Raw genomic sequence first — 23,671 nt, 5'->3', positions numbered from 1 at the left:
TAAGGAAAAAACCAGCAGCTGTGGTCCAGCTGGCTTGCCCCATTCTCTCAGGCAGCAGCATATTCCATGATCTCTTTTCCTCCAACCCTTTATGTTCCACTGTGGGCTTGCTACTCAGCGTTGCTATTAGAGGGTGACGTGGGTCCAGATGTCTTGAATACAGAGCTGCAATTAAAGTGCAGCACACACCCACTTTTGTGTCAAACTGTGGCAACTATTCACACATCTGGATTATTTTCCCTCAAAGCCTTCTGTTTCTTTAAATTATTATCAGAGGCACAATACTAATAAAGATTTTTGCAAAAATGCTGAAAATTGAAGTGCGACTCGGGGTTGCCCAAAACCTCTTTACCAGCAACCTTGTTTGGGGAAAAAAGATAAATAAATCAAAATGCAGTGTTTCCACATGGCAATGGGCTCCTCCACTGCGTCTGCACCTCATCAATCACGCATTGTCTGCCGGAGAGGCGAGCCTTGTAAATGTCACATCCACTCAGGCCCGAGGAGAGGCGAATCAAAATGCAGCGAGGAGTTTTAATTGGATAGTGTAATTAAACTAAAAAACCCCAGCAGAATAGCTTTGACAGGATAGATGAAGACCCCTTTTAATAGGGCTACAAAACAGATTTGTTAAAAGGATGAGGCAATGCGCGCTCCTGATTGCGCTCAGGAGAACTTTTACGAGCGGCTGTTGGAGGGGCTGCAGTTAATCAGCACTGCAGTGCCCGGCTGCTCGTGCCCCTGCCAGCCCTTCTCTGCAGGGACAGTGCTGCTGAGCGCTGCCCTGGCACAGCCCGAGCCCACGGGCACAGGAGCCATCTGTGCCCGCTGCCGCCCCTGCCTGCTCAGCGTGCCCAGGGCTGGGCTCTGCCCTTCTGCTCCGCACTCGCGCGCTCCTTTCACTCCTAGCCTGAAGTTTGGGAACGTTTTCTCTGCTGAACCTGTTTTTTACCTTGTGGTCAGAACCTGTGACTAGTCTCCTGTTGAGTGGGAATTTTACTGTGTTACTTCTTGCTCCGCTGCAGGAGCAGGGATATCAGGAACCATGATACTGTGGCATTTTGTGCACCAATTGCAGAGCACACACTGCCTCTGCTCTGGCCCCACTGCAGGCTCTGAGCAAACCTGCAACAGCTCTGTTTGAGCCCCCAGAGAAGCAGGAACCCAATGCCCTCCCAACACTTCCTGGGTATTTTCAGCCCTTCCACAACCCAACAACGAATTCATTAAATTAGTACTACCCAATGTGCATAATCAAGAGAAACTGGACACTGAATTAAAACATCAAACACCTTTAGCTTTAAATGAAAACTACATAAGGGGGGTTCAGGCATGGCTATCACTTGCAGCCAGGGTGAATACTGCTGGAAAAGCTATTTTTGTGCAGATGTGGAATTCAATGGGAAAGACTGACTCGTGTAGCAACATCAATCAAAACGTCGGCTCGGCTGGCAGCTCCCGACAGTAAGGCAGGTTCAGAGGTCACGGGATAAAGAAAAAGCCAAGCTCTGGTTCAGCTCTAATATCTCCTCGCTGGAAGTCTCACCGAGGTACCTGCCCCCCTTCTGGACTCGCAGCTTTCATTAATCTTCTTGCCATCTTTTTTAACTAGTCATGCAGAACCGCTCGATAGCGAGACATATAATGGGGAGGCCCTGTGCCTATTACCAGGTTAACACTCTGTTAAGCCCCAGTGCAACAATGGAATCAGAATTTAAAGGAAATCTTCAGCTGCAGGGTGCAAAGCGGGCAATTAAATTACAAACTGAAGTTACCCATGTACTCCGTGACCTACGGAACACCTTTGTTTACACTTACCTTCATACCCAGGGTATTTTGACAAAGCAACTGAGATGTCTCTGCTTCATGAAAACAAAAAAAAAGGCAGATAAAGGATCACAGAGAATGTTGCTTCAGTGTTTCAAGTAAATTATCAAATAAATCCAATTTCTGCAGCTCCTGTGGAGCACAGCTGCCTGGGAGAGCCCTGGGCAGGCTCTGATCAGGTGTGGTGGCACAGGGGCTGCCCTGGGCTCTGCACTCCCTGCCCACTCAGCTGTGCCCAGCAGCCCTGGGCATCCATCAGGGCCACTCGGGCCACAGAGCACTGCACACGGCAGTGGGCAGTGACACTGAAGTTTCTCCCCTGTCCAAGTAATGTAAGAGACATTACCAGAATCAGATTTCCTTTAAATTACACTATTGCAAAGGGATATAATTGTATTAAACGTATTATGTTGCTTCCTTAAGACTTTATATTATGTACACTTAATTGAGATACAAAGCTCTTTTCAGCTATAAAAATGACAACTACTTTATTAAGGCTTAAATCTTATTTCTCCATGATAGGATGCTTCCTTTCAAGACTCAAAACATTCAGAATCTCTCATGATAATCAGGCTGAACCTGATTTAAAGAAGATGTTCGTGCCCAGTGTTGTCAGGTTCTAATGGCATCGAAGCAAGCCAGCAGGGCCATTAACTCTCCCCTCAGTCTAAATCCAGGGAGTCTGATTTAATTTACAAATAAAACTTCAAATTCTGACCCAGGGCTACTACAAGGGCAAACAAAAATCATCAGCCATCCCTGCCTACAATCCCCCCACTAATGGCAAATGAGATGCCAGAGCTTTCTGTTCTCATTTTCTGCCCTCACTGAAGGCAGCTCTGAGTTCTGTGAACTCTCAGCACAGGAAAACTCAGCCTGTCCAAAACGGCTGCGAGCTGTCCATCAACATCCCCAGCACGTCAGCTCTGAGGCTGCGGAGCCCTTTCACACACACACACACACACACACACACACACACGCACACACACACACACACACACACAGGTGCCACCAAAGCTGCCCTGCAGGAGCCAGCGCAGGGGGAAGCAAAGGACACGAGCACGAGGCTCCCACTGCACCCTGACGCTGGTCCCAGCACTCCACCTCCACTCCAACAACCCCTGCCCTTGCTAAAAAGCAGGAGCCTGGTCCAAACTCCTCAGCTCTCCAGAGTCACAGAGCCCAGCCCAGCAGAGCCCAGCTGGTTCCAACCCCACTGAGGTGCCCGGGCAGGGAAGGCAGCCCCAAACCCCAAGCCCAGCACAATGGGACAAGCACGAGCACTTCTGGAAGAGGAGATGGAGCAGGTTTGTGTTACAAGAGATAAAAACATGAAAACAAAATATATTGCAGAACTCAAAGACCTTATCTGTACCCAGCCTCTCTTTGCAATAATTCATTCAAGAAAGATCCGGGAATAATTTTTGATGTAAACTCTGCTACAAACATACATCACCGTGCTGATAAAAATCACAGACAAAACTTGTGAAATACAGTGAGTTTCATTCCCTTATGCTACTAAAATAACTTTTTTCCATTTAAAATTCAAGAGATACTGATCTGCTGTTCAGTTCCCCAAAATGCATCATTCTGAGATGTCACACTAAAAGTCTTTTCTGCTGGCCTAAAATAATGACTTTTGGAACATCTTTAGTGAGTTGGGAAAAGGTCAGCAGTTTCAGGAGGAAGTATTTTCTCCTTTTGGAACTGTGCTGAACCATTATTTAGTAGGAGAAGTTTAAGATGTTCACACAAAAATGAGCAAATAAGCCCCTCGGTACTGCCATGGCTGCCTTGGTTCCAACCTGTCAGTGTCCTCTGCAAAGCCACTGTGATTCTTCACTCAGTGGTCCCCATGTGCAGGCACTGCCCTCCTGCACCTGGGCTCTGTTTGGGGGTTGAAACTCCTGGGTTGGCAGGATCTGGGCACAAACACAGCTCCCCACAGCAGCAGGTGCTGCCTCTGGGGCTGGAGAGCCCCATCCTGCAGGATGAGTGTCCAGGGATTGTCCCCAGTGTGACAGCAGTGGAAACCTCAGGTTTCAACTGGACTTTCAAGAACAGCCTTGTTTTGGGGGCACCATTTTATCCCCTCACTGTCTGCATTTGCAGAAATGTGGGTACAGAGCAGAGGTGTGCCAGGATTTACCAGCCAAACTGGCCCTTGCACTGTACACAAAATCCTCACGTGTTTCACACTGCCAGGTCACTGGGGAAGCTTCTCCTTGGGATTGCGCCTACCCAAGGACCATGAAATCTTGATGGAGAGACAGAAAAGGAAGACAATGACTAAACCAAGAACATGGAGTAGGAAGGGGTAATGAAGGGGAGAAGGATATAGTTCAATAATTGCTGATAAAATCTGTGGCAGCCATAAATTTACTCTTCCAAGAGAATTCAACAGATCATTACCTCTGTAAATATGTATCACATAATTCTCCCTCTCTGTCACCTTGCAGATAAGTACTTAATACCAGCATCTCACTACCCTGCAGAGGCACAAGTGCAATAAAATCCGTCTGAGCTTTTGAACTGCAGTCACTTTTTGATCGTAGACGGTTCCATTTTGGCCCCACTGGGAGCCATTGCCCAATTCTCCCAGGGCCCATCCTGTGCTTTTTAAAACAACTTTTCCAGACAGAGACTCTCATTCCTCTCCTGACACAACAAGCAGAAGCCCTTGCTTTTGGAGTTGCACTCACAGAGCCAGCTCTGACCTCTGGCAATGGCTGAGCTGGGATGTCCAGCCTGTCCCCAGACCTGGCTGTCACTGCTGTCCTGTCACCACCACAGAGCAGCATGCCCAGAGTGGCACCTTCAGCCCAGTGACCCTGCAGCCATGGCAAATGGGGCAAATCCAGGCTGAGCTGACACTCTCTGTATGTCCGAGATCTTCAGTTGCACCAAAGACATTTAAAACCAGCCTGGAAGTTAAAAAGTGCCCAAGAATTGCAATTATGTTGAAACATGGATTTGCTGGCTGTGCTGCAGGGCTGGAGACAGCTGGGCAGAGCCAGAGTTCCCTTGGTGGCACAGTGGGCAAGAAACACTGAGTGATGCCATTAGCTGAGAGCAGCATCAGAGGACACTCGTAAAATGTGTGTCTGTTTATGCTGTGTTCTCTGTAACAGAACTGAGTCAGATTAAAAACATCCTGTAATGAAAAAAACACACCTATAGAAAGAAAAGGACACGGTAGCAATAATTCTTTGGACATGGAGCACATCCAGGGAGGCAGAGAAGAGAGAACATAAATAAAAAGGACTACTCACTTGGGCTTTTTTCTTCCGCAAGGTCACAGGCACAGAGGAGTTCAGAATCGATTGAAATGGGTTTCTGCTTAATCCAAAACTTAGTGCTGGCCTTCTGATTAGTAACAGGGTCTATCTCTACCTTGTCTCCAGAAATACCTGAGATGAGAAAGAATAGAGAGCCACAAGAGTGATCTGTTTAACCGATTTCATATCAGCCGTTTGACACACTTTATAAATCTTAAATGGGCTGAAGGTATATTGCCCTTCTGGGCTTTCTGAAGGCACGGGAGCTTTGGAAACCAGAAGCAAATGGTTATCAAACTGCATTGATAATCTGCATTTTATTCCCCTGCATAAGCATACCAAAAGAAAGAAATATCACGGAAAAGATTCTTCTAAAGGCATACAGAGCTCTTCTGGAAGCAGTAGCTACACGAGCTGTGAGATTTATAGGAGATAGTGCTGGTTTTGCAGTCACCACTGCTCTGTGTAACAGACACTATCACCACCCACCCCTCTCCATCTGCTGTACAGCAGACATGCAACCATACAATAACAGAGCCAGAGGTTCAGACTGTGCTGGGCTGGGAGGGAACCATCGGGATCACAGAGTGCAATGCTGGCCCTGCACAGGACACTGTGCCTGCAGCACTGTCCCAACAGTGCCTCTTGAACCCAGGCAGGGCTGATGCTGCCCACTTTCCAGGGAAGCCTGCTCCAGAGCCCAGCCCTGCTCTGGGTGAAAATCCTTTCCTGATATCCAACCTCAGTGTCCCGTGTTTCAGACTGCCCCTTCCCTGAGTCCTGTCACGGCCACGAGAGCGGAGATTGGCACCTTCCCTCTGCTTCCCCTCATGCTACAGCCCCCAGCGAGGTCTGGCCCCACAGAGCACCCTCATCTCTCCTCAGGACACTTCCCCTCCAGACCCTTCCCACCCCATGGCCTCCTCTGGGTGCTCTCTAACGGCTTCATGGCCTTTTCACATTGTGCTGCCCACAGCACTCAAGGTGAGGCCACAGAGGGCAGAGGGCAAGGAGGATCCTGCTGGAACCAGCTCAGGAACTGAGCTGAGCTGAGCAAACTTCCCAGGCAGCTTTTTACACCTTAAAAACAATGATTTGTCTTCAGGCATGAGTTACATCGTGAAGCTCGTGAGATGTCAACAAAAGGAATATAGGAAAAAGGTATTTAAATATCATTTAACTTTTGCATCTCTGAAAAAAAAAAAAATCAGAAAACCTTCTCCCTCCTGAGGGTTCTGACAGGGCAGGAGCCTGGGGGGCTCTGGCTGCAGCCCCTGCCCTGAGACCAGGCCAGCCTCACCCACCCCTGGGTCATGGAACAGCCCCTAACCCAACAATGCATTAAACACACCTCACATCAGAGAGATCACATTGCAATTAAGCATTGTATCCAGAGTCCAATTAACACCCAGGCTCCTGCAACTCACTAATTTGAGTAGGCTGAGGCTGTGTCTGGAGCCCATTTTGGTTTGTGTTTTAATTTTGGACAGATTATGTAAAATTGGTGTTGGTATTTCACTGTGATGGTTCATTATTCCAAATGGTATTTGCTGTAGTTTAAGGAAAATATGGAAGTTGATGATACAAAGTCTCATTTTCTCACTAAAAAAAAGTCAGGGGAAGTTCTAAAAATAAAGGTGCAAATTCTTGATGTGGGAGGGCTGTTCCCCATCCCTTCCTCTAAGAGCATCACCCCTATAAATATCCTCAAAAAAATGTCACTGTTTGGTCCTGCAACTTCAAAATTCACAGTCAGTCAATACTGTTAATGCACCTTGTTAATTTGATAGGATTTGTCAGGTAACTCCACTGGAAAATTATATAAAACTGTTCCAGATGAACAGATGATAGTGACATGAATTAAAGTGATAGAACAATAGTGGAATATAAACCAGAAATGACACCCAAAGTGGCTGTTGATTTATTGCCATCCTGAGTTTGGTTCTGGGCTTCCATGTATATTAGTGCTACAAATCTGGGTCCATTTAGCAGCGAGATGCTCATACATACATCACCAGCTCCTGCTCCAAGCCAAGGTCACTCCCCATTGCATCAATCTTCTCAGCAGAGGCTACTTCACCATTTTGTAACCATCTCAGATGGAACAGACTTCCTCCTCTTTCATCTTTTTTTTATCATGTAAAATACACTTTAACTTCTATTATTTTTATCTGCAAATTGTTGCTGTATACTTCATCCATTATTTCTGTATCTCGACATCGCTGGCTGAAGCTCACCCACATCCAGAGAGTACATTGACAAAGAATGTTGTCTTTTTTGTGTTATTGTTCTCACAATCTGGATGTGTTGAAACCTAAAATCAAAACAGTATTGTGTCTGTGGTTTCTGCAGTCTCTGTCTCACAGCACAAATCACTCATACTCAAAACCCAAGTGAAAATGCTCCTTCTACTATTTTTTAAATTCATTCATTTTGTCAAAAGGAATGCCATCAATGTACGGGTCCTGTAGCAGTGTTCTGTTCTTGCTCCCTTTGTTGGGTCTGCCATTGCCCCCTCCCCTCTCTGAGACACTTGCCAGCAGTTGTTTTCCCAGACAATATGCTCCTGTTAGTTGTGCTAATGTAATACACAAGTAAATGTGTCTTATTCCTCCAGCACAGGATAGAGCCTTTGTAAAAGTGCTGAGAGTGCTGCTGTGTGTGCATTACCCTGTGATATGGGCTGAAACACAAACCCCAGACCTTAAACTGCCACCTTAAATGCAAAAACCCCATCACTCAGAGGGCTGGGCTCCTCCAATGGCCATGCACGCATCACCTTTTACTACAGAGCTACACACAACGTACAGAAAATCAAATTTACTCCCATGTTTTTCATAAACCTTGTCTCAAATTCAGTGGTCAGGCCTGAAAACAGCAAAAACATTTCAACAAGTGCAATCCACTCCTGCACAGCCCCTGACACCACTGATCTGCCAACAAGGAGCAAAGGGGTGACAGAGGATTTTTGGGGTCCCCGAGAAACCCTTGCCCTGTTACAGCTGCTACACAGAACTGATGGCACACAAAAGCTGCAAAGAAAAGTCTTTGCAACCGGCCATCACCAAGCTCCCAGGCCAGTCACCTCTGAATTAAAAACTTAGCCCCTGTTGTTGCCATTCCAGGGAGGAAGAAGCAGTCACTCACTCACAGATAACACGCAACACTCACCAGCCCAAACCCACACTGCCCCTCAGTTTTGCCAATCTTGATCTTCTAATGTCTTTAAAACATTCAGGAGAAAGCCCAGCAACTTACTCAGACTTTATCAAAAGGTTTTGATTTTCTGTATTTGCCCAAGGTTTGAACGCTCTGCTGGGGTTTCCTTTGATTAAAAAAAAAAATTATATTATAAAGCCCCATTGTCAGTGCACTGCCATCAAAATCCCACAAGTTCACAGATTGTTATAAAAGGGAAATTTTATGGTCCTTACAGCACTGGGCAGGGTCAGCTCCTCCACTGCTGCACAAGTTAAGCCATTTGTTTCATTTAACAGCTCTTCTCCCTTAACCATTTATCTTTAGTGATCTGTCATGACCTTTTCAAGCTCTCATTTCTGACACTTCCCAGATACAGTGAGTCAAACTTCACTGGAAGCAAACTATCACACCCCGAGAGTTTGCTCAAGGCAGCAAACATGCCCAGCACTGCCCTGCTCCAGCACCGCAGATAAATCCTGCCTCAACTAGACAGCTCAAAATAAACCAAAAAAGCCTCTTCTGTCAGAATTTTACACACACACACTCTTACATGTGCTTCAGGATGGAGGAGTGAAGGGACTGTGGTGACAATAATACAGGAGTTGGTATAGTTTAACAATGCTGAATTCTACAGAATAAATGTATTTTGTAAACATTATGGCACTTAATATCTTACTGCTGAATCATTTCTTTATGGAAGTATTTGCAGGAATGTCACAGGTCACCTACCAATGCATCATTAATCAAATTTTCACAATTTAAACACAAAGATAAAAAGCCATTCAATCATTTTAAAACAGTAATGGGGCTTTTATAATTCAGGATTCTGTCAGCCCTTGGCCTTCAGGTTTTCAAAAGCATTCAGCAAGCCAATAAGGACAATATAAAACCTTTAGAGAATGCTCATTTATTTTGTTCCACCTCAAATTTCCACCAGGTCGTTAAAAATCTTTCAGTCTCAGAAAAGGAAAAACCCAATAACTCCCAATTTTGCAAAGCCTCATTTAAAAATAACAAAACAGTTGGCAAGAAGCTTTCCATTAGGAAGCCTAGACTGAAAAAAAGAGACGAGGTCATTAAATAATGGCCTTCCTTCAGAGGCAACATGTGCAACTGATTGGGGATAATAAAAATACTGAAGTATTTTCAACGGAAAGCAATATTTTTAACTGCTGAAACGCCAGCAACACTTTCAAGTGCACTGTGAGAAAATGGAGCAAGGTGATAACGATGGATTCAGAGTGGCAGAGATGCCAGGCAGTGCTGGCACAGCCCTGGGCTGCCCTGCGCCATGGCACGGGTGGATTTACCTAACTGCACGTCCGTGGTGAAGCGCAGCCGGTGGATCATGCTGACTTTGAAGGACTTGTAGTGGTGGCTGCTGAGCATGTCCTGCACCGTGGCTATGTCGATCTGGGGGTCCTCCTCCGACACCTCTTCTCCTCTTGAACCTGCAAGACAAGGCCCGGGGGCTCCTGAAGGGAGGTTTGGCTCGGGGCACGCCTGGTGCCGTGGCACCGCCACCCCTGGGGGTGCCCAGGGACTCTGAGCGGCTCTGGGGCAGGAGATGCCACCCTGCACCCCAGGGCAGCCCCCCAGGCACTGAGGCTGCGTGGAGAGCAGCACACCGTGCTGGGGACCAGCTCTCTGGTGGCACAGGCAGCCCTGGACCGTGGGTGCCCAGGGGACGGGCAGGGCACCCTGCTGGCACCCACCCCTGCCCCCCAGCAAGGAGGCCAGAGCTGCCCAAAGCCCACCCAGAGGTGTCTGTCTGTCCCCAGAGGCGTCTGTCTGTCCCCAGAGGTGCCTGTCTGTCCCCAGAGGCGTCTGTCTGTCCCCAGAGGCGCCTGTCTGTCCCCAGAGGCGTCTGTCTGTCCCCAGAGGCGTCTGTCTGTCCCCAGAGGTGCCTGTCTGTCCCCAGAGGCACCTGTCTGTCCCCAGAGGCATCTGTCTGTCCCCAGAGGTGTCTGTCTGTCCCCAGAGGCATCTGTCTGTCCCCAGAGGTGCCTGTCTGTCCCCAGAGGTGCCCCCTGGATGCCAGCACAGATCCCCCATGTGCCAGCAGCACCTCGGGCACACTGATGTGAAGCTGCACTTTATTTACTGATTAGTATTCTCATTACCACTGCAGGTACTGCCTTTATAAAAGGCAACAACTCATTAAGCCAAAATGCCAATTACTGAAAAAATATAACACACTTTAAAGATTTTTTTACATTTTATGACGTTGGATTAACACCAATTTCAACATTACTATAATGTGATATATAATTGCACAGAGTAATTTCGATGCCAGCTGCTAATAAAGCACCTCAGCTCAAAATGATCATTCAGATGCTGGTAGATAAAGTGGCATAAATATGTTTGAAAACTGATTTAGCTTCTTACAGGAGATCCTGAGGAATGACACGTTTTGTTTAATATCCTGGCTAATGTAGTCCTAAAAGCTGAACCAACTGCCAGTTCAGAGAACTAAATTTGCTGCAGGAGATTAATGAAAACTCTGTATTTTGCTGAAATTTTAATAATGGGAAGATGAGATGATGGAGTTTTAGTACAGATTTTAAAGCTCCAGCAAAGCAGGTACCAAATTGTCAGATTTTTCAGTGTTAATTTTGCTTGAGACTTGTACTGTTGGAGTGGCCTCAACACCACACCACTGTGAGCATCTGCTGCTAAATGAGTCCAAAGCCACATGGGGAGCATAAAGCAGGAGATTGCCAGGACACAGAATTTCACCACAGCTTTCCCAGAGCTGCCCTTCTCACACGCCACGGACCCTCCTTTGGGGAAGGAGACAACAAAGGGTTAAGCCACAAATTGGGCTGTGCCATTCGACTTGAAAGGATTCCAAAAATCAAATTAAACAGTCTCCATGTGAATTTATGCAGAGCCATCTTAACACTGCAAGCACTCCATGCTCCAGAATGACAAGATAAATTGTAATGGCTCCTTCCGAGACATTACAATGCATTTTGTCACAGACCCCTGTGTTAATGTCTCTATACTATGGATTATCATAATGTATCATGTCAAACCCTCATGCTGCACTACTCCAAAGATACACTGAGATATGTCAAACTTTTTGGTGCACTTAAAAGCATCTTGAGGGGCTGTGGCGTGGCAGAGCCCGGCAGCGGGGCAGGAGGGTGGCAGTGGCACTGCTGCCCCCCTGCCCAGAGCCAGGCAGGACCCTGCTGCAGGCTGGGTGTGCCCACAGCCCTGTCCCCACGCTGTGTGCCCACAATGGCACCTGTGCTGGGACAGGAGCTGGCACAGGGCAGCAGAGACCCCTCCAGCTGGGCCTGGGCTGCCCACACTGCCCCAGGGCACAGCTGAGTCCCCTGGAGCAGGGGGAGCTCGCTCACTCAGCCAGCTCCCCACGGGAAACCCTGATTTCCAATGAGACAGCAGCAGGGGGACAGCAGCCCCAGCTCCACCAGGAGCCGAAGCAGAGCCTCCTCCCACGGGGGCCCAGCTGAGGCAGGAGCCTCCTGTGCCAGCCCCTGCCAGCCCCAGCACGGACAGAAAGGGCTCCTCAGGAGCAGCCAGCGCTGCAGGGGCACAGGCAGCTGCTGCGGGGAAGGGAACCTGCATTTCCCCCATAAAACAACAAAACACAAACTTAACTGCACTGCAAAAATGTCCCTTATTACTTTAATGTACTAGAATATTGCTTAATGAAAGTTCTTAATTGCAATACAATTAATTACATACACAGAGTCCCCAATTACATTTTCCAATAAGACATTGGCTTTGCTATAGGTCTAAAGGCACTAAACCAATTTTAATATATTAAGACCAATTTCCCTTGAATACTAATTACTATCTAATGATAAAATGAGAAAGAGGAACTTTCCAGAAGTAAGATGGCAAGAATAAAACTAAATTAGCCATGAACGGCTTCCTACCACACATAAAGGCATTTCACATTACAAAGTGCAGCTTTCAGTTTAAAGATAAATCTTTGTGCAAGTTAAAAGTTCTGCACACTGGAAGCAGTTTATTAGCTCGAATGCTATTAGTAAATGCTGGCTGGAAAGGGGATTTCTCCATACATATTTCTTAATAATGGAAAGTTTTTGTTTCATTTAATACCCTGAAATATAAACTTTCTCTTTGCCCAAAGGAATGTGGCTGCTCTTCTCCCAGGAGATGCTTGCCATCATCCATATATATATTTATAAATGACTATGAGACTATGAAGAGCACATTTACAAGTAATAGCTGTTACAAGAGAGTTTTTTCTGACTGGCATATCAAAGCTAAAAGTATTTCAAATCAAGACAGAATGCACGAAGTGAATATTTCAGTTCGCTGATAGGATTGTCAAGCCATTATTTTATTAATAGTGCAAAACTGTCAATATTTCTATTCTAATGTCATGCCAAAAGATAGCTCCTAAGCACCCCAAAATCCATTTTCTGACTGCAGGGGGGAGCAGGCTCTGCCCAAGGCAGGGACAGTGAGTGATCTCACAGAGTGGAGCCCCTCTGTGCAGACAGGGCAGGGTCACCCTGCCTGGGCAATGCCATCCCAGGCTCAGAGCACCTTCCTGGATGGGCACACAGGGTCACCCTGCCCGGGCAATGCCACCCCAGCAGGGCTCAGAGCACCCTCCTGGATGGGCACACAGGGTCACCCTGCTGGGCAATGCCACCCCAGGCTCAGAGCACCCTCCTGGATGGGCACACAGGGTCACCCTGCCCGGGCAATGCCATCCCAGGCTCAGAGCACCCTCCTGGACGGGCACACAGGGTCACCCTGCCCGGGCAATGCCACCCAGGCTCAGAGCCCCCTCCTGGACGGGCACACAGGGTCACCCTGCCCGGGCAATGCCACCCCAGGCTCAGAGCACCCTCCTGGATGGGCACACAGGGTCACCCTGCCTGGGCAATGCCCACCCCAGGCTCAGAGCACCCTCCTGGATGGGCACACAAGGTCACCCTGCTGGGCAATGCCATCCCAGGCTCAGAGCACCCTCCTGGATGGGCACACAGGGTCACCCTGCCCGGGCAATGCCATCCCAGGCTCAGAGCACCCTCCTGGACGGGCACACAGGGTCACCCTGCCCGGGCAATGCCACCCCAGGCTCAGAGCACCCTCCTGGACGGGCACACAGGGTCACCCTGCCCGGGCAATGCCACCCCAGGCTCAGAGCACCCTCCTGGATGGGCACACAGGGTCACCCTGCCTGGGCAATGCCCATCCCAGGCTCAGAGCACCCTCCTGGACGGGCACACAGGGTCACCCTGCCTGGGCAATGCCATCCCAGGCCAGAGCACCTTCCTGAATGGGCACACACGGTCACCCTGCCCGGGCAATGCCACCCCAGGCTCAGAGCACCCTCCTGGATGGGCACACAGGGTCACCCTGCTGGGCAATGCCATCCCAGGCTCAGAGCACCCTCCTGGATGGGCACACAGGGTCACCCTGCCCGGGCAATGCCATCCCAGGCTCAGAGCACCCTCCTGGACGGGCACACAGGGTCACCCTGCCCGGGCAATGCCACCCCAGGCTCAGAGCACCCTCCTGGATGGGCACACAGGGTCACCCTGCCTGGGCAATGCCCATCCCAGGCTCAGAGCACCCTCCTGGATGGGCACACAGGGTCACCCTGCCTGGGCAATGCCCACCCCAGGCTCAGAGCACCCTCCTGGACGGGCACACAGGGTCACCCTGCCTGGGCAATGCCACCCCAGCAGGGCTCAGAGCACCCTCCTGGACGGGCACACAGGGTCACCCTGCCTGGGCAATGCCACCCCAGGCTCAGAGCACCCTCCTGGATGGGCACACAGGGTCACCCTGCCTGGGCAATGCCATCCCAGGCTCAGAGCACCCTCCTGGATGGGCACACAGGGTGCCAAGGAGGGCAGGGGCGCTCCCCAGCTCAGGCCATTTGGAGCCAGCAGCCTCAGGGCTCCATCCCACAGCTCTCCAGGGCTCACCTTGGGCTCCCTGGCCTGGGAGGGAAGGGGAGCAGTGCAGCACAAGGACTTCAGGAGCAGGCAAAGGAGTCCCCTCAACACTCTGACATTTATTCTGAGCCAAGGCTCCTGAGGCTCTCCTGGAGCAGAGCAGACTGACTGCCTGCTGCTACACCACGTACAAACTTCCACCAGATTTACTCCTTCAGTAATGGTGCAACCTGAACCCAGGCACTCATGAGAGCAAAGACCTGTGGGGGATACAGCTACAGGACACAGCCCGGATTCCTCCACAGATGATGAAAATACATTTAAAATGCAGTATCTGCAGTATTCTTTTAATTACAGAGCCTGGGTTTTAAAAAATGTTATTTTAAATCACAAGCAAAGCCCATGGAAGTATGACTAGTGAGGATCATTTCATAGATTAAAAATCAATACAAAAATAATAGGTGGGATGCAGACGTCGGGGAATTCTGGCTTGTGGAAGAGCACAACTCGATTAGTGAGGTCAGAATTGCTCCATTTCCTCAGCACAGCCCCCCTGCTCCCTCTTGCCAAGGTCTCTCCTAGGGTTTCTCAGAACCATTTTGTGCAGACATGAACCAGGAGCACCAGGGACATTTTGGGAGCAAGTGCCACTCCAGGGAGAGCAGCAGGCAGAGCTGAGTGCCCATCCCAGCCCCAGCAGCACGGGGGGCTCAGGCTGCTCCTGTCCCTGGTGCTGCTCTGGGATGCTCTGCTGGGATCAGACACAACTGCTGGGGCCAAAAAGCACCACTGAAAGGTTTAACCTTTGCACAGAAGGAACAAACTCTTCCACTGCTTGAAGCAGGCTCTTACAATGCTGTGTGCAGTGCTCTTGGCTGAGGGCAGGACTGTGAATGGTTTTACTCATTAGTACAATCAACACTTTTACACAAAATGGAACGAAAGAACACCAAACCTGAGAGCATGGCTGCTGTAAAGAATGAAGAATGGATCAAAATTCCATGGGGAACAAACACAAACCAATGTTAAATGTCTTTTTTAAAAGTTCCTTATTGTTTCAAGTAAAGAAATAAATCAGAAAATAAATATTAGGATCATTAAAACAGTAATAGAATTAAAATATTTGAGCAGAGCTGGAGAGAAGATTATTTGTCTGGCACTTCAAAAATCATCAAACTGCTGCAGTTATTTCTGCATGGCTAATTTCTTTAAATTGCATTAGAAACCCCCAGTGCCTCTGACAGCCACACTGACAGGGCACAACACCCTGCAGACCAACCCAACTCACTGAGCAACGTCTGCAGCACAGACAGGTTCATATTTCGTGTTTTTCAGGGTTGGTCATAACTTTACAGAGCAGTTTAACAGCAAAAGATTAATCATGAAGTGATAAACAGGATGCAGACTATTTACTAAAGGTATGAAATCCATCATTTCCCTCTGGAATATTGTTTTGGCACCAGGGAGAAGTGCCTCGGGACAGAGAGTCTCGTCAAAACGTACTTGCCCAGACAGTACAGCTTGTGTTCCAAAATACATAACTTATGTGAGTTTAAGCAGTTTACAAGAGCAAAAGTGAAAAGGGGAAACATACTGTTCTCCCGGACAAGGCAGAATTCCAAAGTGCTCTGGCTCTCCAAGGTACAGTCTAAATCTACTGGGACATTAGGTTCACTCTGCTTCTCCAGCCGATACTGAGGACCTGCAACATAAAGTAACTTGTAAAATCATCTGTTTTCTAACAAAGTGATGGCTTAGCAGTTCAACTCACACGAGGTTGCTGGCAGCCCAGGACACAGCAGGTGGGTGTTGATGTCCCCGAGCCCCTGGCCAAAGGAAGGGCCCTGTCAGCAGCTGGAGGATGCTGTGGAAGGAAACAGCACATCCCACTGCCCACAGCTGTCCCTGCCCAACACTCCCACCTGTCCCTGCACAGGGGAGGCTGCACCAAGCCCCTGCCTGGAGTGGGAAACACCCTCGGACCTCGCTGTGCTCCCTGGGGGCATTTTGGGGAACCTTTCCTGAGTGAAGAAGGGCCCAGTGTTTGCTCCCTGCTGCTCCCATCCCTCTTGCCTGCACAGAGCACTGGAAGCACCTGGGAAGGAAATCAGCCCTTCCTTATGGACTGCGTCACACAGAGGGACAGATGCTGCTGCTTTGAATGAATTATTTTCATGTTTTAACAGTAGATCTTAAAGGTTCAGGTCCCAGCTTCTTTCCTCCCCAACCAAATCCCCAAGAAAGGACAATACCACTTAAAAAGCTGTTTTACAATTACAGAAAATGTATAAAAAATTGGTTTTACAAAAGCTAGGCCAGTAAAAAAAAAAAAAAAAATCTTCTAGTTGAATGGATCCTTAAACTGCATGGCCTAACTGGAAAAAACCAGGACACTCTGATTCAATTCCAGGTGAAGCCCCTGAGCCAGCCCCAGCCCTGCTGCCCTGACAGGGGCTGGGAGAGGCCCTGGTGGGGTGGGGGCAGACCCAAGTGCACCAAGGCCCAGGTGGGACCCAGAAGAAGAAAAGCCCCTTCCAAGGGCAGGAGCTGGTGGGGCCAAAGCCCTCCTGTCCTTGCTCCACTCCTGCCCACACCTGAGAGCTGAAGCGCACACCAAGTTCTCAGCTGTGTATTTTCCATAAACAATAATATTCCATAAATAATTTTCCATAATCCAGTGAAATAACCTGAACAGATACCTGAAAAATCCTAAGTGATTCAAAGCCTCTTTAACCAGGTCTCAAAGTAACAAAAGACCTAGAACTGAAATTACAAAATCTGTTCCCTCTTCACCACTACTTAAAAGATTTCTGACTGTTTGCTGACTTTGAATTACGAGCATATATGATGAAATATTTAAAATATATAAAAAAATTAAGTCTTTCAGCCTCAGATGGCATGCCTAAGGAATGGAATTTGTTGGCCAATTAATTTTAAATTTACTACAGCAGAATTTCAATTACAGCTGCTCATTCCATCTCCCCACAGCCGCGTGAGGCACTCGCTGCTCGGCCGGGCCGCTCCCTCCCTGTGCAGCACTGGGCACTCTCCTTATTCCCAGTGCCACCCAGCAGGGGCAGTGCCAGGCTTTCTGCAGGGCACAGGGGGCTCCCGCCCTGCCCAGCACAACCACTGGGGGCACGGGATGCTGCCAAAGCATCAGCAGGGCACAGCACGCAGCACAAAGAAAGGCAAACAGACCCAGCACCAACACTGCCCCTCTCCCGGCTACTGGAAATGTGATTAACTATTTAAATTTAAAATAAATTAGATAAACACAGGCCTGCTTGTTAGGCAGAAGGAAAATATACCGAATTGAAACAAATCTCAAAGCAGTAAATAAATTTGGATTCAAAATCTGGTGTAGGTTTAAGAACAGGACCAGTGAAAGCCAAACCCAATGGCTTTGTCTGTCCATCCCAAGCACCTTCCAGAGATTCCTGAGCTACACCAAGGGCACTGCTGGCACAGGTCTGAACATCTGTGCTGTTGGTACCCAGTCCCAAAGCCCTGCTCAACAGGGGCAAACCCTGACACCATGGAAGGGTCAAAGGCAGGCAGGGTTAGTGGTCCCTCTGTGAGGATCTGATTCCACCCCAAGAACATCACCCCCATCAGAACCTGTCCCCACGCTGCTGAACCCTGAGGAGAGCCAGCAGGGATCACCCCTCGACACACCCTGCAGGGTCATTTCTATCTGGAGCAGCTGGAGAACCCCACGATCACGTAAACTGTTGTACCCAGTTTGTCTCAAGCCTGTATTAACTCTGCTAGGAAAGCAGAGAGCTTCAGAGCAGGTCAATGTGCCTCATGGATAACTCCTTAAAACCAGAAAATACTGAGAAAAATACTGAGAAACGAATAAAAAAGTGCAAATGGATTTTCAGAGAGTATCTACTCTTCAATTATGCTTTAAATATCTGTCCACATTTACATGACCTCTGCTTGCCAACAGATGAAGAACGTTAGGCTGAGTGTGTGGAGGAGTTTTACTATCAGGCTTCTCTCACAAGTTCAAATGATGTCACTGTAGCAGGAATATTGGATAATTTAATGGTCCCCTAATGGAATCCCGCTCTGTGAATTTCAACAAATTTTCAAGTGGCAATACCAAAGATGGATTTTATGGATTTCTGTAATCTCATGCAAATGTTCAATGCAGTTGTAAAATAAACCTTTAAAATCCTGGCACGGGCTGTGCTGGCCAGTGTCCCAAGCCAAGCTCTGCTGCTGCTGGCAGCTCCCAGGGCTCCACACCCCTCCTGGGGTGATGCCCCATCCCACACATCCCTTCACCCGAATCCCTGTGGGACCACCCTCACCACGGATTCTGTGCACAGACACCCACCTGGCTATTTCGAGACACCCCTTTAGAGACAGGAATGTTCATCAGGAACCAAAAACAAGACCCCAGGACCCACAGTTCCCTATGAGCACACCAAGGTGCCTGGGAAGAATCCCACCCTGTAATCAAATTAAGGGTTCTCCTTGCACAAGGGAACAGCCACCTGCATACCAACAAACCAATTCTGTTGCCATTTAAGCTGCAAAGCTTTCAGAAAGGGCTTTTGAAAGCACGACCCATCAGTTCTAATTTTTAAAACTTATCCTTTCAGTCAAGACTAGAAAAAGGCCCATTCCAACTTTTATCTCCACTACAAAGTGCTGTTATCTTGGGCTGTTGTCAGGAGCTCTCTCTCTCTTTCTGCTGACAAGCAGAGACTAGAGAGATAAGATTGGGAACGAATCTCACTTCTCTGAGTAAATAAATAATCAATACTCATCTAAATGTAAATGAGAAAGTATCCCCCTCTGATAACAGGGCTCTTATCAAACAGCCAATTTTCTGCAGACATTTGGCCTCAACCAAATCACCATCATTCAGCCCCAGCCTAATGGCTAAAAATCGTAACTAAATTGAACCGATCACCAGAGATCAACTAAGTTCAGCCATGGCTACTACGGGTTCAAATGTTTGGAATGCAATTTTTCCCCCATTAACTTTCAATAGCAATGAAGAATGCCACGGTCAGGGGTGAATCTGCACAATAAACAATACTAACACTGCAGCAGGGAACCAGGCTTTAAACAAAACCCCAACTAAACCCCCTCCATCTCCAAACTAGTTACTAGGGTGAAATAAGGATTATAGAAAGAATATTTAATGTTTGTGGAGTTGCCAAACCTAAACAAAATACCAGTGTCAACAAAACACCCCAAACTGTTGAAAACCGAGGCTACATTTTACAGCATTAGTCTCTGCAACAAAACACATCCCTATGCCTGTATATCCCTCTCTTCACCTTCAAGAGCTCCCATAATCCTCACCAACACCCCACTTCCACCTGTGCTATATCAGCTGTTTCTGTTCCCTTTACAGTCCATGCATTTGTCCAAAACACTTTTGGATTTCCCATTTCCATGACATTTACCTCCTCAATTTATTACAGTGTGAGGAAAAGTATTCCTCTTGTTCCAATGAGCCATTGCCACCCCAGTGTTTGGGGTGAGCAGCTCCTGTCTCTGAACTACCAGGATAAAACCTTCCCAATTCACTGTCCCCACCACCTGCCCTTCACAGATACCTCTCACACCCAGTTATGCCCTTTCCACACCTGAAAAGCCCTTCCCTCCTCAGCATCTGCTCCTCATTTCACGTGCCTGATCCATTTCCATACTCATCCCTTTCTGCATCTCTTCACTTCCCTTTTTTGAGACAAAATACAGCAATTAAGACGTGGGTACGTTGGGATTTATGGACTCAGCTCCTGATGCTCCATTTGTCTTTCTGCCTGCTCCTGCACAGAGCTGAAGTGTTCAGAGAACTACTGTGATGATGCTGGATACTTTTCCTGACTGATGGAAGGTAATTAGAGCCCATCATTGTACACATATAGTTACAGTTGCTTTTCACCATGTATATTATTTTGTACTCATTGACACTGACTTCCCTCTCTCGTTTTATTGTCCTGTCACTCAGCACTGTGGATACCTCTGCAGTGCTTCACAGACAGCTTTTATTTGCACTATTCTTACCTCTTTTGTATCAACAGCACATTTTGTCACATCAGCATTCACATCCTTTCCATGCCCCACATTAAGGAACAATGCAGGTTCCACCAGTTCCACTGGAGCTCCACCAGTAACCTAGTTACTAATCACCAAGGGCCATTATTCCTATTCTTTGTTTCCTGTCTTTTAATCAATTATTAATCCATGTGAGGATCCTCCTTCTCATCCTGTGACAGCTTAATTGCTTTATGAGCCTTTGTCAAATCTTTTTTGGAAATCTGAGCGTGCCATGGCAAACCCACCATCCCCTTCAGATGGTCTCAGCGTGCTGGAGCACAGCCTGCTCTGCCACAGCCATGCCCCTGCATGCTGCAATTGCTCACATGCCATCCATTAATCCTGCTCTTTGCTAGGGGCTCCTGTTACAATTTCTGTTTGCACACCCTGACCCTGCTCCTGCTCCTCTGCAAGCACCACGGGGCCACAGAACTCAGGGAACTCCTCCAGTGCCACCCCTGCCCTGCTGGAACCTTCCCTGCCCCAGCCTGCTCAACCCGGCCTTGGGCGCTGCCAGGGATCCAGGGCAGCCACAGCCTCTGGGGCCAGAGGAAATAACAAAGGGAAAGAAAAAGTAACAAAGAAAAACAGAAAGAAAAGATCAGAAATGCGGGCAGTTAGGCAGCCACAGCCCAACAGCCACGGTGACAGATGCTGGGCAGGAGGGAACAAGCAAAAGGGAACTGAGCACAGGCAGAAGGCAGCAGAGCAGTCAAAAACCCCTGTTGATAAACACTTAACACTGATGTCTGTGGGACTTTCCATTTCAAGCCCCTCCTTTCACAAGGATTTGTGATTTATTGCTTTGCTGCTCCATCCCTGGGCTTTGAAAGCACGATTCCGCTTGAGTTTAAACTATATTTATATTTATTTTTTTGTTATCGCTTTTTTATTATTGCTATAGAAAATATTTGCTGGAAATATGTTGCAGCTATTACAAGGTCATAAAAAAGAGGAGATTTATGTATTTCTATCATTTCAAATAGTCTGTCAGAAAGTATCAGTCGTGCTAAGTGTAAGACTGCTGGATTCCAGCGTTCCCTCTGCCACCACATGGGCAGCAGATGGAGGAATTAAAATAGCTCAGTGTGGAGGCTCCTTGGGTGCTGGCTGGGAGGGGGAAACCGAGGCAGCTCCTGGTCCCTGGGGAGGCCTGGGGGAGCCCTGGGTGCTGGACATGGCCCAGGGGATCAGCACTGGCCATAGCAAAAGGGCAGAGGGAGGAGCAGGGTCAGTGCACTGCGGAGAAAGGGGGAACAGGGAGAGGGCGCAGGAGCCTTCTCAGAACATGACAGAAGGGGCAGGATTCCATTGTGTGCTTGGCAATGACAATAAAACAACGGAAAATATGTAAACAGTGAGAGAGGAACTGGCTGCAGAGCAGAATGTTTACATCTCCAATCCTGCTGCTGCGAGGACGTCTTAAATCTGTTTATCCGCTAAAAATCCCCAAAGCCCCTCAACACCTCTGAAGTGGAATAAAGATTTTATCATTACAAATGCAAATACTGGTTAATAAATAAAGATATTTAAATAGTGAAAACAAACTTTTAACGTTATGCACAAGCACGAGAGGTTTTTTTTAGCCCAATCTGTTTTTCCTTAACTTGCACTGTTGTGACATTACCGAATTTTACACACAGTTATCTGCCGCTCTCCACAGAAATACAGATGGTTTTTGTAGAAATAAACAGTCATTTATATGAAACAATTGTAAAATAGTTTATGGAAACCAGTGGTGTAATGCATTCAAATAAATGCCAGGCCTGGTTGATGGAGAGCCAAGGTGTTAAATCACACTGCTCAGGAATTCAGCTGTGGGAAACAGATAGTAAATCCAGAGTGACAGAATTTCCAGTGATGGCAAAGGTTTCTGACATCTAGTCCAGTACACAAAAACTACAGCAGTTCAAACCTATTTTACTTAACACTACCTTGACAGCCAGTGAAATTAAAGAATTTAGTCAAAAGCCCCTTAAAAAGAAACAAACACTTCATTTCTGGATTGCTTTTCTGGGGAACAGCAAATGTGCAGCACGGCCAGCAGCAACGCGGGCTGTGCACAGCTCAACACAAGGGTTTTACTTAATTGCTACCTTTTTGCATTAGCAATGTGCAGCTCTAAAAAAAGCTGAGACAAAATCGTCATGTTTGATCTATAATGTAAAGCACCTACAGCAGAAATCCAATATACAGATTTTATTTTAAACTCTGCAGCTGCCCCGCTCTCAGCCTGGCCCTAAAATGTCACCTGAATTACAGCATTATTACCAAACCAGTAGAACCAGTAACCACATGGATTCAATACCAACAGACCCAAAACTCTTCAATATTTCACCTTCATTTTGGACGAGGGCATGAAAAATTCTCCTGGGCTGGTACGCAGCCCGTCCCCAGCCCAAGGCACAGGGCAAACAGGCACTGCTGCTCTGACCAACTATTCACACACGGCATTCCCAGTGAGCTGCTCCCCTACACCAGCACGGCGGGGTCTGCTCAGCATCACAGGGGCTGTCGGATGATGAGGCACGCAGGGAGCACTGAAAAACATGGCAGGAGCTGAGCCTTGGCGGAATCATTCCCAGCACTCCATGGCCCGTGAGGGGAGCCAAGCACAGCCCCTGAATGCAGGAAGCAGCCCTGGATGCGAAACAGCCCTGGAAATGCTGCACAGGGCGGCCTGGGAATGCGAACAGCCTGGGAACTGACCTGGGAATGCATGGATCTAACAGCCCATGCCGGAGGAACGGAATGCGCCCCTGGAACAGCCAGGCCTTGGGAATGGGCTTGCAGCGGAATCCTGAGCCTTGCTGGTAGGAAGTATTGACTAAAGACCAGCCAGGGTTGCAGAATCCAGCGCCTGGGTTGCAGTGGGCACAAGGGTTGGGCAGAGATCCCTGCAGCAGCAGGGACAGGGTTTGCAGGTGGACATTCAGGGGTTTGCAGGTAGGGCACAGGGGTTTGCAGAGATCCCAGAGGGGTTTGCAGGGATCCCTGAGGGGATTGCAGGCAGGGCACAGGGTTTGCAGAGATCCCAGGGGTTTGCAGGGATCCCGTCAGAGCCAGGGCAGGTTTGCAGATGATCCAACAAAAAGGGGTTTGCAGGGATCCCTGCGTTTGCCAGGGGGGGTTTGCAGGCAGGGCACAGGGGTGCCAGGTTGCAGGCAATAATGAGCCTTTCACAGGCACAGGTGCATGTATACCCTGCACCAGGCTCTGCAGGGCTGCTGTAATGATCCAAAACAAAGCACCCGGAGCCAGAGCCACTCACAACTACCATTAAGCAGAAAAGCACGAGTGTGAACACAAGGAAACACAAATTAATTGGCTTTTCACTGTCACAGATGCTGGGGCTTCCATCCCAGAAAGAGTCAGAGC

General features: G+C 48.1%; 1 protein-coding gene across 7 annotated transcripts in view; it reads right to left on the bottom strand.

Moving 5' to 3' along the window:
• The window catches only part of MAPKAP1 (MAPK associated protein 1), an 82,155-nt gene that overhangs the window by 7,263 nt on the left and 51,221 nt on the right, over positions 1–23,671 (bottom strand). For 6 of the 7 annotated variants that reach the window (XM_064727889.1, XM_064727890.1, XM_064727892.1 and 3 more), the window contains 3 exons: positions 15,819–15,926; positions 9,617–9,757; positions 5,100–5,237 (listed from right to left, as the gene is read on the bottom strand). In XM_064727889.1, the coding sequence (XP_064583959.1) occupies positions 5,100–5,237; positions 9,617–9,757; positions 15,819–15,926 (387 nt within the window). The remainder of the gene's footprint in view (positions 1–5,099; positions 5,238–9,616; positions 9,758–15,818; positions 15,927–23,671) is intronic. The other variant, XM_064727894.1, reaches the window with a different exon arrangement.

The sequence above is a fragment of the Zonotrichia leucophrys genome, chromosome 17 (assembly GCF_028769735.1).
Source record: "Zonotrichia leucophrys gambelii isolate GWCS_2022_RI chromosome 17, RI_Zleu_2.0, whole genome shotgun sequence".
NCBI classification, from domain to species: Eukaryota; Metazoa; Chordata; class Aves; order Passeriformes; family Passerellidae; genus Zonotrichia; species Zonotrichia leucophrys.
Note: the sequence above shows the minus strand (reverse complement) of the source record. Positions and strands in the feature narration are given on the sequence as shown.